The 14,553-nt window shown below is 45.8% G+C and overlaps 1 protein-coding gene across 1 annotated transcript in view; it reads right to left on the bottom strand.

Moving 5' to 3' along the window:
* The window catches only part of LOC137537148 (uncharacterized), a 205,310-nt gene that overhangs the window by 54,856 nt on the left and 135,901 nt on the right, over nt 1-14,553 (bottom strand). The window contains exons 12-13 of the mRNA XM_068259273.1: nt 8,838-8,977; nt 3,550-4,399 (exon numbers count right to left, since the gene is read on the bottom strand). Of these exons, the coding sequence (XP_068115374.1) occupies nt 3,550-4,399; nt 8,838-8,977 (990 nt within the window). The remainder of the gene's footprint in view (nt 1-3,549; nt 4,400-8,837; nt 8,978-14,553) is intronic.

Raw genomic sequence — 14,553 nt, 5'->3', positions numbered from 1 at the left:
TTACAATAAGAAAATTGGATTTTAAATGCAGTTAAAGCAACCTGAACACCTCATAGAAAAAAAATATTTCAAATATAAATAAGTGCTGGTGCATGCTGGGAGATGTAGTGTCTCCAGCTGCTGGTGCATGCTGGGGGATGTAGTGTCCCCAGCTGCTGGTGCATGTTGGGACGTGTATCGTCCCCAGCTGATGGGGAATGCTAAGAGATGTAGTGTCTCCGGCTGTTGGTGAATGCTGGGAGATGTAGTGCATGCTGGGAGATGTAGTGTCCCCGGCTGATGGTGCATGCTGGGAGATGTAGTGTCCCTGGCTGCTGGTGCATGCTGGGAAATGTAGTGTCCCCAGCTGCTGGTGCATGCTGGGAAATGTAGTGTCCTCAGCTGCTGGTGCATGCTGGGAGATGTAGTGTCCCTGGCTGCTGGTGGATGCTGGGAGATGTAGTGTCCCCAGCTGCTGGTGCATGCTGGGAGATGTAGTGTCCCTGGCTGCTGGTGGATGCTGGGAGATGTAGTGTCCCCAGCTGCTGGTGCATACTGGGAAATGTAGTGTCCCCGGCTGGTGGTCCATGCTGGGAGATGTAGTGCCCTAGCTGTTGGTGGATGCTGGGAGATGTAGTGTCCCTGGCTGCTGGTGGATGCTGGGAGATGTAGTGTCCCCAGCTGCTGGTGCATACTGGGAGATGTAGTGTCCCCAGCTGCTGGTGCATACTGGGAGATGTAGTGTCTCCTCCTGGTCAGAGTCTCTGTCGGGCAGCTCTAGTGATTTGTGCAGCGATCTGTACACACTGCTGGTTATTGCAGCTATGAGGGTGTCACTCCCTCCTGGTCAGAGTCTCTGTTGGGCAGCTGTAGTGATTTGTGCAGCACTCTGTACATACTGCTGGTTATTGCAGCTATGAGGGTGTCACTCCCTCCTGGTCAGAGTCTCTGTTGGGCAGCTCTAGTGATTTGTGCAGCAATCTGTACACACTAATGGTTATTGCAGCTATGAGGGTGTCACTCTCTCCTGGTCAGAGTCTCTGTTGGGCAGCTCTAGTGATTTGTGCAGCACTCTGTACATACTGCTGGTTATTGCAGCTATGAGGGTGTCACTCCCTCCTGGTCAGAGTCTCTGTTGGGCAGCTCTAGTGATTTGTGCAGCAATCTGTACACACTAATGGTTATTGCAACTATGAGGGTGTCACTCTCTCCTGGTCAGAGTCTCTGTTGGGCAGCTCTAGTGATTTGTGCAGCAATCTGTACACACTGCTGGTTATTGCAGCTATGAGGGTGTCACTCCCTCCTGGTCAGAGTCTCTGTTGGGCAGCTCTAGTGATATGTGCAGTGATCTGTACACACTAATGGTTATTGCAGCTATGAGGGTGTCACTCCCTCCTGGTCAGAGTCTCTGTTGGGCAGCGCTAGTGATTTGTGCAGCAATCTGTACACACTGCTGGTTATTGCAGCTCTGAGGTTGTCACTACCTCCTGGTCAGAGTCCCTGTTGGGCAGCTCTAGTGATTGGTGCAGCAATCTGTACACACTGCTGGTTATTGCAGCTATGAGGGTGTCACTCCCTCCTGGTCAGAGTCACTGTTGGGCAGCTCTAGTGATTTGTGCAGCAATCTGTACACACTGCTGGTTATTGCAGCTATGAGGGCGTCACTCCCTCCTGGTCAGAGTCTCTGTTTGGCAGCTCCAGTGATTTGTGCAGCAATCTGTACACACTGCTGGTTATTGCAGCTATGGGGGTGTCACTCCCTCCTGGTCAGAGTCTCTGTTGGGCGGCTCTAGTGATTTGTGCAGCAATCTGTACACACTGCTGGTTATTGCAGCTATGAGGGTGTCACTCCCTCCTGGTCAGAGTCTCTGTTGGGCGGCTCTAGTGATTTGTGCAGCAATCTGTACACACTGCTGGTTATTGCAGCTATGAGGGTGTCACTCCCTCCTGGTCATAGTCTCTGTTGGGCAGCTCTAGTGATTTGTGCAGCAATCTGTACACACTGCTGGTTATTGCAGCTATGAGGGCGTCACTCCCTCCTGGTCAGAGTCTCTGTTGGGCAGCTCTAGTGATATGTGCAGTGATCTGTACACACTAATGGTTATTGCAGCTATGAGGGTGTCACTCCCTCCTGGTCAGAGTCACTGTTGGGCAGCTCTAGTGATTTGTGCAGCAATCTGTACACACTGCTGGTTATTGCAGCTATGAGGGCGTCACTCCCTCCTGGTCAGAGTCTCTGTTTGGCAGCTCCAGTGATTTGTGCAGCAATCTGTACACACTGCTGGTTATTGCAGCTATGGGGGTGTCACTCCCTCCTGGTCAGAGTCTCTGTTGGGCGGCTCTAGTGATTTGTGCAGCAATCTGTACACACTGCTGGTTATTGCAGCTATGAGGGTGTCACTCCCTCCTGGTCATAGTCTCTGTTGGGCAGCTCTAGTGATTTGTGCAGCGATCTGTACACACTGCTGGTTATTGCAGCTATGAGGGTGTCACTCCCTCCTGGGTCAGAGTCTCTGTTTGGCAGCTCTAGTGATTTGTGCAGCAATCTGTACACACTGCTGGTTATTGCAGCTATGAGGGTGTCACTCCCTCCTGGTCAGAGTCTATGTTGGGCATCTCTAGTGATTTGTGCAGCGATCTGTACACACTGCTGGTTATTGCAGATATGAGGGTGTCACTCCCTCCTGGTCAGAGTCTCTGTTTGGCAGCTCTAGTGATTTGTGCAGCAACCTGTCCACACTGCTGGTAATTGCAGCTATGAGGGTTTCCTCAGGGTTTACTAAAAGGATATTTTAGCTAGTTTTAACTCCAGTCCCTCCCTCCAAACATCACTCACATTCTTATAGGCCCTCCCCCAATTATAGGCATCACTTGATCTATACTGTGCCCAGCTGGGGCAATTCCTACGCTTACAGGTCGCATGAGCAAAAAGTTACTGTGGCCATCTTGTGGCCAAATAGTAAAACTACCACCCTAAAGCATTTTTCATATACAAATACATTTTTTTTTTTGTAATTAAGAAAAAAAATTACAATAAAAAAAAATACATAAATAGTTACCTTAGGGACTGAACTTTTTAAATATTTATGTCAAGAGGGTATAACACTGTTACTTTATAAACTATGGGCTTGTAATTAGGGATGGATGCAAAACTGAAAAAAATGCACCTTTATTTCCAAATAAAACATTGTGATAGGGACATAATTTAAGTGGTTTTATAACCGGGACAAATGGGCAAATACATTTCATGGGTTTTAATTACAGTAGCATGCATTATTGAAAAACTATAATGGCCAAAAACTGAAAAATAATGAATTTCTTCCCACATTTTTTCCTATTTTCCCATTAAAACACATTTAGAATAAAATAATTCTTGGCATAATGTCCAACCTAAAGAAAGCCTAATTGGTGGCGGAAAAAACAAGATATAGTTCATTTCATTGTGATAAGTAATGATAAAGGTATAGACAAATGAATGGAAGGAGCGCTGAAAGGTGAATATTGCTCTGGTGTTTCAGGGGTAAAACCCCTCAGTTGTGAAGTGGTTAATATCTAATGTTTATCACTCACCTGTGCTCATCTCTGTAATAATGTCTTCCTCCTTAGATACTCTCATCATGTCTCCGTCCTCCACAGAGTGCTGATCACTCCTCACATACGTCTCCTCTTCTTCCTCCTTATGTGTCCTCATCATGTCACCCTCCTCCATAGACTGCTGATCACTCCTCACATACGTCGCTTCTTCCTCTTTACTTGTCCTCTTCATGTCACCCTCCCCCATAGACTGCTGATCACTCCTCACATACATATTTTCTTCTTCCTCTTTACTTGTCCTCTTCATGTCCCCCTCCACCATAGACTGATCACTCCACACATACGTCTCTTCTTCCTCTTTATTTGACCCCATTATGTCACCCTGTTCAATAGACTGCTGATCATACTTCACATGCTTCTCTTCCTCCTTAATTGGCCTGATCATGTCACCCTCCTTATTAGATTGCTGATCACTCCTCACAAACATCTCTTCTTCTTCTTTAATTGTCTTTATCATGTCACCCTCCTCCATAGACTGCTTATCACTCCTCACATATGTCTCTTCTTCCACTTTAAATGTCCTCTTCATGTCACCCTCCTTGTTAGACTGCTGATCACTCCTCACATATGTCTCATCTTCTTCTTTAATTGTCCCCATCATGTCACCCTCCCCCATAGACTGCTGATCACTCCTCACATATGTCTCTTCTTCCTCTTTAATTGTCCTCATCATGTCACCCTCCTCCACAGACTGCTGATCACTCCTCACATACGTCTCTACTTCTTCTTCTTTAATTGTCTTTATCATGTCACCCTCCTCCATAGACTGCTGATCATTCCTCACATACGTCTCTTCTTCCTCTTTAACTGACCTCATCATGTAGTTCTATTCTGTAGACATCTGATCACTCCTCACATACATCTCCAGTTGTTTGAGCTCAGATCTTAGCTCTGTAAAAGCTAACAGATTATAGCAGTAAGATATTAGCAGTAATCAACAGAAAAGCACATAATTTGCTAGGGGGTGATAATATCCCATAAGCTGTGGCTTCCAGCACATTCACTACCACAGTCCTCTCCTCCAGTGTGCCTTGCTCATCATCTGGTGCTTCTCTCCTCCTCTCCATGCATACATTCCTGGGAGGTTACAGCAGTGCCGGCAGCGGTAGATGGATGAGGATGTGAGGAGAGAACAGCTGGAGACAGAGGAAGATAGGAGCAGAGGCCTGCAGCTAATTAGCTATAAATTATCATTACTTATGGCTCTGGCACCTGATGATCTATATGCCAATACCAGGACCAAAGCAGCAGAGGCCACCCAACCCCTCTCCAGCTGCTGCCTCCATCTTCTCTGCCTGTCCTACCAGCCATGCCCCTTGTTACCTGTCTCCACCCCCTAGCTGTGACCCACCAGCCATCATGTTTGTGCAGACTCCCACTTCTCCCACTGTGGGACATAAAACTCCTGTGACTGCAGTAATAAGCCCAGATGATAACAGGTGTATTTAGCTGCATGATTTATAGCATAAGAAGTAATAGAAATCCAGAGATAAAGTAATACAGAGAGTGTGCATACGTGTGAGGCACCAGCTGGAGGTGGCAGCTGCTCCACGAGGATCTTATGGGCTCAGTATTCCATGGCATACAAGATCAGCCAGTCACAGCTCCACCCCGCACTATTCACAGATTATATTCCTCTCTATGTCTCCCTCCCTGAGGGGCAATTATCTAACCTAATCCACCATACAGATACTTTGTACCATTCTCAGGAATACAGGCCTACTACCCTAAAAATGCAATTGTACTACTCCCTGATAGTTCCTTCCTTAGAGATGTATGTGACTGGATTCCTGCTCACAACCTTGATATATATAAAAATTCACCCATTACCTCAGTACAAAATTCCATCAGACAGCTCTCAGCACTAGTCTAGCTTAGAGGACTCAGAAGGAAACCTAATAGAATATGACTGCTAACTTGTTTGGGTGGACAGCACCCTATTGAACTGCTAGGTTTCAGATAGGTTGTAGTAAACTACGCCCACACTATTCAGCCAATCACAATGCTTTGTGCTGTAGAGGGTGCTGTGATTGGATAACTGTTCCCTATGAGGTTTCCTGCTGGATCCCCTAAACTAGACTAGCACCCAGCTCTCAGCCATATAACCTGTGTCACTCCAGCCATTCATAACATAGCAATGTAGCTCAAAAGGTGACCTTACTTGTCAGTTTCAATATCTGGAAGACTAGGTGAACACACACATCCAGTTTTGATTGGCCAATTTTACCACCTCGAGGGCTAGCACATTTTAAATACTATGAACAGAATGTGTAGGAGAGCTCTCATACTACAAGGAAGTGTAAAGACTGGCCAATTAAAATTGGATATGTGTACACACCCTAATGCGTTATACAGTGGGATCTTTACCCCCCTCCCCTCTACCCACTCCAGTCCCTCCCATTTAGCATAAGAACATCACATATGAAAACACCCTAACTGAGCTGTTGTGGAGGAGAAGAGAAATAACAATCACCTGAGACCTCAGTAGGGTGCTGCAATACCCGGGAGGGGGTGATATTGTGGAGGGTATATGGCTACACTGCGCAGTAATATTGCAATGCTAGGAGCAGAAGAGGCTACACAGGGTAAATGCCCGCACTGGAGGGACATGGCTATATTCCATATACATCTTCTCTTGTCTCTGTGATGTGACTGAATTATTACTAGGAAGGTGAAATGCCAGCACTGGAGGGACATGGCTATATTCCATATACATCTCCTTTTGTCTCTGTGATGTGACTGAATTATTACTAGGAAGGTGAGATGCCGGCGCTGGAGGGACATGGCTATATTCCATATACATCTTCTCTTGTCTCTGTGATGTGACTGAATTATTACTAGGAAGGTGAGATGCCGGCACTGGTGGGACATGGCTATATTCCATATACATCTTCTCTTGTCTCTGTGATGTGACTGAATTATTACTAGGAAGGTGAGATGCCAGCACTGGAGGGACATAGCTATATTCCATATACATCTTCTCTTGTCTCTGTGATGTGAATAATTACTAGGAAGGTGAGATGCCGGCACTGGAGGGACATGGCTATATTCCATATACATCTTCTCTTGTCTCTGTGATGTGAGTTATTACTAGGAAGGTGAGATGCCGGCACTGGGGGGACATGGCTATATTCCATATGCATCTTCTCTTGTCTCTGTGATGTGACTGAATTATTACTAGGAAGGTGAAATGCCAGCACTGGAGGGACATGGCTATATTCCATATACATCTTCTCTTGTCTCTGTGATATGACTGAATTATTACTAGGAAGGTGAGATGCCAGCACTGGAGGGACATGGCTATATTCCATATACATCTTCTCTTGTCTCTGTGATGTGACTGAATTATTACTAGGAAGGTGAGATGCCAGCACTGGAGGGACATGGCTATATTCCATATACATCATCTCTTGTCTCTGTGATGTGAATTATTACTAGGAAGGTGAGATGCCGGCACTGGAGGGACATGGCTATATTCCATATACATCTTCTCTTGTCTCTGTGATGTGAATAATTACTAGGAAGGTGAGATGCCGGCACTGGAGGGACATGGCTATATTCCATATACATCTTCTCTTGTCTCTGTGATGTGACTGAATTATTACTAGGAAGGTGAGATGCCAGCACTGGAGGGACATGGCTATATTCCATATACATCTTCTCTTGTCTCTGTGATGTGAATAATTACTAGGAAGGTGAGATGCCAGCACTGGGGGGACATGGCTATATTGCATATACATCTTCTCTTGTCTCTGTGATGTGACTGAGTTATGACTAGGAAGGTGAGATGCCAGCACTGGGGGGACATGGCTATATTCCATATACATCTTCTCTTGTCTCTGTGATGTGACTGAATTATTACTAGGAAGGTGAGATGCCAGCACTGGAGGGACATGGCTGTATTCCATATACATCTTCCCTTGTCTCTGTGATGTGACTGAATTATTACTAGGAAGGTGAGATGCCAGCACTGGAGGGACATGGCTATATTCCATACACATCTTCTCTTGTCTCTGTGATGTGAGTTATTACTAGGAAGGTGAGATGCCAGCACTGGGGGGACATGGCTATATTCCATATACATCTCCTCTTGTCTCTGTGATGTGAATTATTACTAGGAAGGCGAGATGCCAGCACTGGGGGGACATGGTTATATTCCATATACATCTTCTCTTGTCTCTGTGATGTGAATTATTACTAGGAAGGCGAGATGCCAGCACTGGAGAGACATGGCTATATTCCATATACATCTTCTCTTGTCTCTGTGATGTGACTGAATTATTACTAGGAAGGTGAGATGCCAGCACTGGAGGGACATGGCTATATTCCATATACATCTTCTCTTGTCTCTGTGATGTGACTGAATTATTACTAGGAAGGTGAGATGCCAGCACTGGAGGGACATGGCTATATTCCATATACATCTTCTCTTGTCTCTGTGATGTGAATTATTACTAGGAAGGTGAGATGACGGCACTGGAGGGACATGGATATATTCCATATACATCTTCTCTTGTCTCTGTGATGTGAATTATTACTAGGAAGGTGAGATGCCAGCACTGGAGGGACATGGCTATATTCCATATACCTCTTCTCTTGTCTCTGTGATGTGACTGAGGTATTACTAGAAAGGTGAGATGTCGGCACTGGAGGGACATGGCTATATTCCACATCTTCTCTTGTCTCTGTGATGTGACTGAATTATTACTAGGAAGGTGAGATGGCAGCACTGGAGGGACATGGCTATATTCCATATACATCTTCTCTTGTCTCTGTGATGTGAGTTATTACTAGGAAGGTGAGATGCTGGCACTGGAGGGACATGGCTATATTCCATATACATCTTCTCTTGTCTCTGTGATGTGAGTTATTACTAGGAAGGTGAGATGCTGGCACTGGAGGGACATGGCTATATTCCATATACATCTTCTCTTGTCTCTGTGATGTGACTGAATTATTACTAGGAAGGTGAGATGTCGGCACTGGAAGGACATGGCTATATTCCAAATACATCTTCTCTTGTCTCTGTGATGTGAGTTATTACTAGGAAGGTGAGATGCCAGCACTGGAGGGACATGGCTATATTCCATATACATCTTCTCTTGTCTCTGTGATGTGACTGAATTATTACTAGGAAGGTGAGATGCTGGCACTGGAGGGACATGGATTTATTCCATATACATCTTCTCTTGTCTCTGTGATGTGAATTATTACTAGGAAGGTGAGATGCCAGCACTGGAGGGACATGGCTATATTCCATATACCTCTTCTCTTGTCTCTGTGATGTGAATTATTACTAGGAAGGTGAGATGCCGGCACTGGAAGGACATGACTATATTCCAAATACATCTTCTCTTGTCTCTGTGATGTGAGTTAATACTAGGAAGAAGGTCAGATGCCGGCACTGGGGGGACATGGGCATATTCCATATACATATTCTCTTGTCTCTGTGATGTGACTGAATTGTTACTAGGAAGGTGAGATGCTGGCACTGGAGGGACATGGCTATATTCCATACACATCTTCTCTTGTCTCTGTGATGTGACTGAATTGTTACTAGGAAGGTGAGATGCCAGCACTGGAGGGACATGGCTATATTCCATACACATCTTCTCTTGTCTCTGTGATGTGACTGAATTATTACTAGGAAGGTGAGATGCCAGCACTGGAGGGACATGGCTATATTCCATATACATCTTCTCTTGTCTTTGTGATGTGACTGAATTATTACTAGGAAGGTGAGATGCCAGCACTGGAGGGACATGGCTATATTCCATATACATCTCCTCTTGTCTCTGTGATGTGAATTATTACTAGGAAGGTGAGATGCCAGCACTGGAGGGACATGGCTATATTCCATATACATCTTCTCTTGTCTCTGTGACTGAATTATTACTAGGAAGGTGAGATGCCAGCACTGGAGGGACATGGCTATATTCCATATACATCCTCTCTTGTCTCTGTGATGTGACTGAATTATTACTAGGAAGGTGAGATGCCAGCACTGGAGGGACATGGCTATATTCCATATACATATTCTCTTGTCTCTGTGATGTGACTGAATTATTACTTGGAAGGTGAGATGCCAGCACTGGAGGGACATGGCTATATTCCATATACATCTTCTCTTGTCTCTGTGATGTGACTGAATTATTACTAGGAAGGTGAGATGCCAGCACTGGAGAGACATGGCTGTATTCCATATAAATCTTCTCTTGTCTCTGTGATGTGACTGAATTATTACTAGGAAGGTGAGATGCCAGCACTGGAGGGACATGGCTATATTCCATATACATCCTCTCTTGTCTCTGTGATGTGACTGAATTATTACTAGGAAGGTGAGATGCCAGCACTGGAGGGACATGGCTATATTCCATATACATATTCTCTTGTCTCTGTGATGTGACTGAATTATTACTTGGAAGGTGAGATGCCAGCACTGGAGGGACATGGCTATATTCCATATACATCTTCTCTTGTCTCTGTGATGTGACTGAATTATTACTAGGAAGGTGAGATGCCAGCACTGGAGGGACATGGCTATATTCCATATACATCTTCTCTTGTCTCTGTGATGTGACTGAATTATTACTAGGAAGGTGAGATGCCAGCACTGGAGGGACATGGCTATATTCCATATACATCTTCTCTTGTCTCTGTGATGTGAATTATTACTAGGAAGGTGAGATGCCGGCACTGGAGGGACATGGCTATATTCCATATACATATTCTCTTGTCTCTGTGATGTGACTGAATTATTACTAGGAAGGTGAGATGCCGGCACTGGAGGGACATGGCTATATTCCATATACATCTTCTCTTGTCTCTGTGATGTGAATTATTACTAGGAAGGTGAGATGCCGGCACTGGAGGGACATGGCTATATTCCATATACCTCTCATCTTGTCTCTGTGATGTGACTGAATTATTACTAGGGAGGTGAGATGCCAGCACTGGAGGGACATGGCTATATTCCATATACATCTTCTCTTGTCTCTGTGATGTGACTGAATTATTACTAGGAAGGTGAGATGCTGGCACTGGAGGGACATGGCTATATTCCATATACATCTTCTGTCTCTGTGATGTGACTGAATTATTACTAGGAAGGTGAGATGCCGGTGTAATGAAAAATTTTGCAACCCATCAGATTTTGCATCTAGCCATAGAAGACAGTGTATAGTTTCTAGGGAGTGTCTGCAACACCTCAACCAAATAACTGTGTGTGCTAGGGCTCAAAACAAGAGCAATTATATGGTAGAGGAAGAAAGCCCTTAAAAAATAGCACCTCCTACAGCAAAATTTGAATAAGTATAACAAAAATCTTTATTCAACATTGGGTATATTAATAATCACAGTACTGATGATTCAATTAAGAATAAAACCATTTAAAAACCAAGCAAATATTCCAACATGATCCCTGCTGCATATGAAACAATCACTCTAAATGCAATATATTGTACAATGACACAATGCTGCTGTCAGATATAAAACCCCACAGTAGGCTCAATATTGAGCCCAACAGGGGAGAACCCGGGTTCAGTATACAACCTAATGTGATGCAGGACCAATAAACACCTGTGCAATAATAAAAAAAAACAAAAAAAAAACCCACAAACAAATATCGCATATATAAGATTATGAAATAAAGTGCACAATTGCCATCCAAGTATACAGTATTACTAGTGATAAGATGCCTAGTAAAATATTAAGGCAAAGGAGCAGCCCATAGGAAAAAGAGCATAAAGTGGAGTAGTGCAAAAAATAGGAGATACTTTGCCCAGAAATGGTGAAGTCATTCTCAGCAGCACAGCAGGGAACAAGGAATCCCCTCAGAGGACAAGATCCCACTAGTTCCGCGAGAGTCACCTCGCTTTCTTTGCCTTAATATTTTACTAGGCATCTTATCACTAGTAATACTGTATACTTGGATAGCAATTGTGCACTTTATTTCATAATCTTATATATGCGATATTTGTTTGTGGGTTTTTTTTTTTTTTTTTTTTATTATTGCACAGGTGTTTATTGGTCCTGCATCACATTAGGTTGTATACTGAACCCGGGTTCTCCCCCTGTTGGGCTCAATATTGAGCCTGCTGTGGGGTTTTATATCTGACAGCAGCATTGTGTCATTATACAATATATTGCATTTAGAGTGATTGTTTCATATGCAGCAGGGATCATGTTGGAATATTTGCTTGGTTTTTTAAATGGTTTTATTCTTAATTGAATCATCAGTACTGTGATTATTAATATACCCAATGTTGAATAAAGATTTTTGTTATACTTTTTCAAATTTTGCTGTGGGAGGTGCTATTTTTTAAGGGCTTTCTTCCTCTACCATATAATAGAGGATAGTGTATGACTTTGTAGGCGTGGCTCCTCTCTGTTAACACGCCTGTATTTTTTTGCAACCACCCATTGAGCTAGAAGGGACATTGTTCCCTCCAGGGGGGGTTATTAGTTGAGCAAGAGGGGGGATTGTTCCCTAGGGAGGGTTATTAATTGAGCAAGAGGGGGGATTGTTCCCTCCAGGGGGGGTTATTACCTGAGCAAAAGGGGGGATTGTTCCCTCCAGGGGAGGTTATTAGTTGAGCAAGAGGGGGGATTGTTCCCTCCAGGGGGGGTTATTACCTGAGCAAAAGGGGGGATTGTTCCCTCCAGGGGAGGTTATTAGTTGAGCAAGAGGGGGGATTGTTCCCTCCAGGGGGGTTATTAGTTGAGCAAGAGGGGAGATTGTTCCCTCGGGGGGGGGGGGGGGGGGTCATTAGTTGAGCAAGAGGGGGGATTGTTCCCTCCAGGGGGGGTTATTAGTTGAGCAAGAGGGGGGATTGTTCCCTCCAGGGGGGGTTGTTAGTTGAGCAAAAGGGGGGATTGTTTCCTCCAGGGGGGGGTTGTTAGTTGAGCAAAAGGGGGGATTGTTCCCGGGGGGGTTATTAGTTGAGCAAGAAGGGGGATTGTTCCCTCCAGGGGAGGTTATTACCTGAGCAAAAGGGGGGATTGTTCCCTCCAGGGGAGGTTATTAGTTGAGCAAGAGGGGGGATTGTTCCCTCCAGGGGGGGTTATTACCTGAGCAAAAGGGGGGGATTGTTCCCTCCAGGGGAGGTTATTAGTTGAGCAAAAGGGGGGATTGTTCCCTCCAGGGGAGGTTATTAGTTGAGCAAGAGGGGGGATTGTTCCCTCCAGGGGGGTTATTAGTTGAGCAAGAGGGGAGATTGTTCCCTCGGGGGGGGGGGGGGGGGGTTATTAGTTGAGCAAGATGGGGGATTGTTCCCTCCAGGGGGGGTTATTAGTTGAGCAAGAGGGGGGATTGTTTCCTCCAGGGGGGGTTGTTAGTTGAGCAAAAGGGGGGATTGTTTCCTCCAGGGGGGGTTGTTAGTTGAGCAAAAGGGGGGATTGTTCCCGGGGGGGTTATTAGTTGAGCAAGAAGGGGGATTGTTCCCTCCAGGGGAGGTTATTACCTGAGCAAAAGGGGGGATTGTTCCCTCCAGGGGAGGTTATTAGTTGAGCAAGAGGGGGGATTGTTCCCTCCAGGGGGGGTTATTACCTGAGCAAAAGGGGGGATTGTTCCCTACAGGGGAGGTTATTAGTTGAGCAAGAGGGGGGATTGTTCCCTCCAGGGGGGGTTATTAGTTGAGCAAGAGGGGGGATTGTTCCCTCCAGGGGGGTTATTAGTTGAGCAAGAGGGGAGATTGTTCCCTCGGGGGGGGGGGGGGGGGTTATTAGTTGAGCAAGATGGGGGATTGTTCCCTCCAGGGGGGGTTATTAGTTGAGCAAGAGGGGGGATTGTTCCCTCCAGGGGGGGTTGTTAGTTGAGCAAAAGGGGGGATTGTTTCCTCCAGGGGGGGTTGTTAGTTGAGCAAAAGGGGGGATTGTTCCCGGGGGGGTTATTAGTTGAGCAAGAAGGGGGATTGTTCCCTCCAGGGGAGGTTATTACCTGAGCAAAAGGGGGGATTGTTCCCTCCAGGGGAGGTTATTAGTTGAGCAAGAGGGGGGATTGTTCCCTCCAGGGGGGGTTATTACCTGAGCAAAAGGGGGGATTGTTCCCTCCAGGGGAGGTTATTAGTTGAGCAAGAGGGGGGATTGTTCCCTCCAGGGGGGGTTATTAGTTGAGCAAGAGGGGGGATTGTTCCCTCCAGGGGGGTTATTAGTTGAGCAAGAGGGGAGATTGTTCCCTCGGGGGGGGGGGGGGGGTTATTAGTTGAGCAAGATGGGGGATTGTTCCCTCCAGGGGGGGTTGTTAGTTGAGCAAGAGGGGGGATTGTTCCCTCCAGGGGGGGTTGTTAGTTGAGCAAAAGGGGGGATTGTTTCCTCCAGGGGGGGTTGTTAGTTGAGCAAAAGGGGGGATTGTTCCCGGGGGGGTTATTAGTTGAGCAAGAAGGGGGATTGTTCCCTCCAGGGGAGGTTATTACCTGAGCAAAAGGGGGGATTGTTCCCTCGGGGGGGGGGGGGGGGGGGTTATTAGTTGAGCAAGAGGGGGGATTGTTCCCTCCAGGGGGGGTTATTACCTGAGCAAAAGGGGGGATTGTTCCCTCCAGGGGAGGTTATTAGTTGAGCAAGAGGGGGGATTGTTCCCTCCAGGGGGGAAGGGGGGGGGGGGGTTATTAGTTGAGCAAGAGGGGAGGGTTCTGTGTGAGAATACGGTTTGGTTGGGTTGCATTTTCTGATACACGTAGGTTGAAGTGAATGGTTAGGTTGCACTTTCTGATAGCTATACCTATAAATAAGTGCAACCGGTTGCCAAATCTGATAAAGTTGCAAAAAATTTCACCACACCGGCACTGGAGGGAAATGGCTATATTCCATATACATCTTCTCTTGTCTCTGTGATGCGAATTATTACTAGGAAGGTGAGATGCCAGGCATAATCTATGGCACACTAGAAAATTGGCAAACAAGTCTCAGCAGTTATAAAAGTCTCTTGTATGGCAATTACTGCAAGGGGGATGATCAGGATAGTAACAGGTGTACTGTGACCTC

The sequence above is a fragment of the Hyperolius riggenbachi genome, chromosome 10 (genome assembly GCF_040937935.1).
Source record: "Hyperolius riggenbachi isolate aHypRig1 chromosome 10, aHypRig1.pri, whole genome shotgun sequence".
NCBI lineage: Eukaryota > Metazoa > Chordata > Amphibia > Anura > Hyperoliidae > Hyperolius > Hyperolius riggenbachi.
Note: the sequence above shows the minus strand (reverse complement) of the source record. Positions and strands in the feature narration are given on the sequence as shown.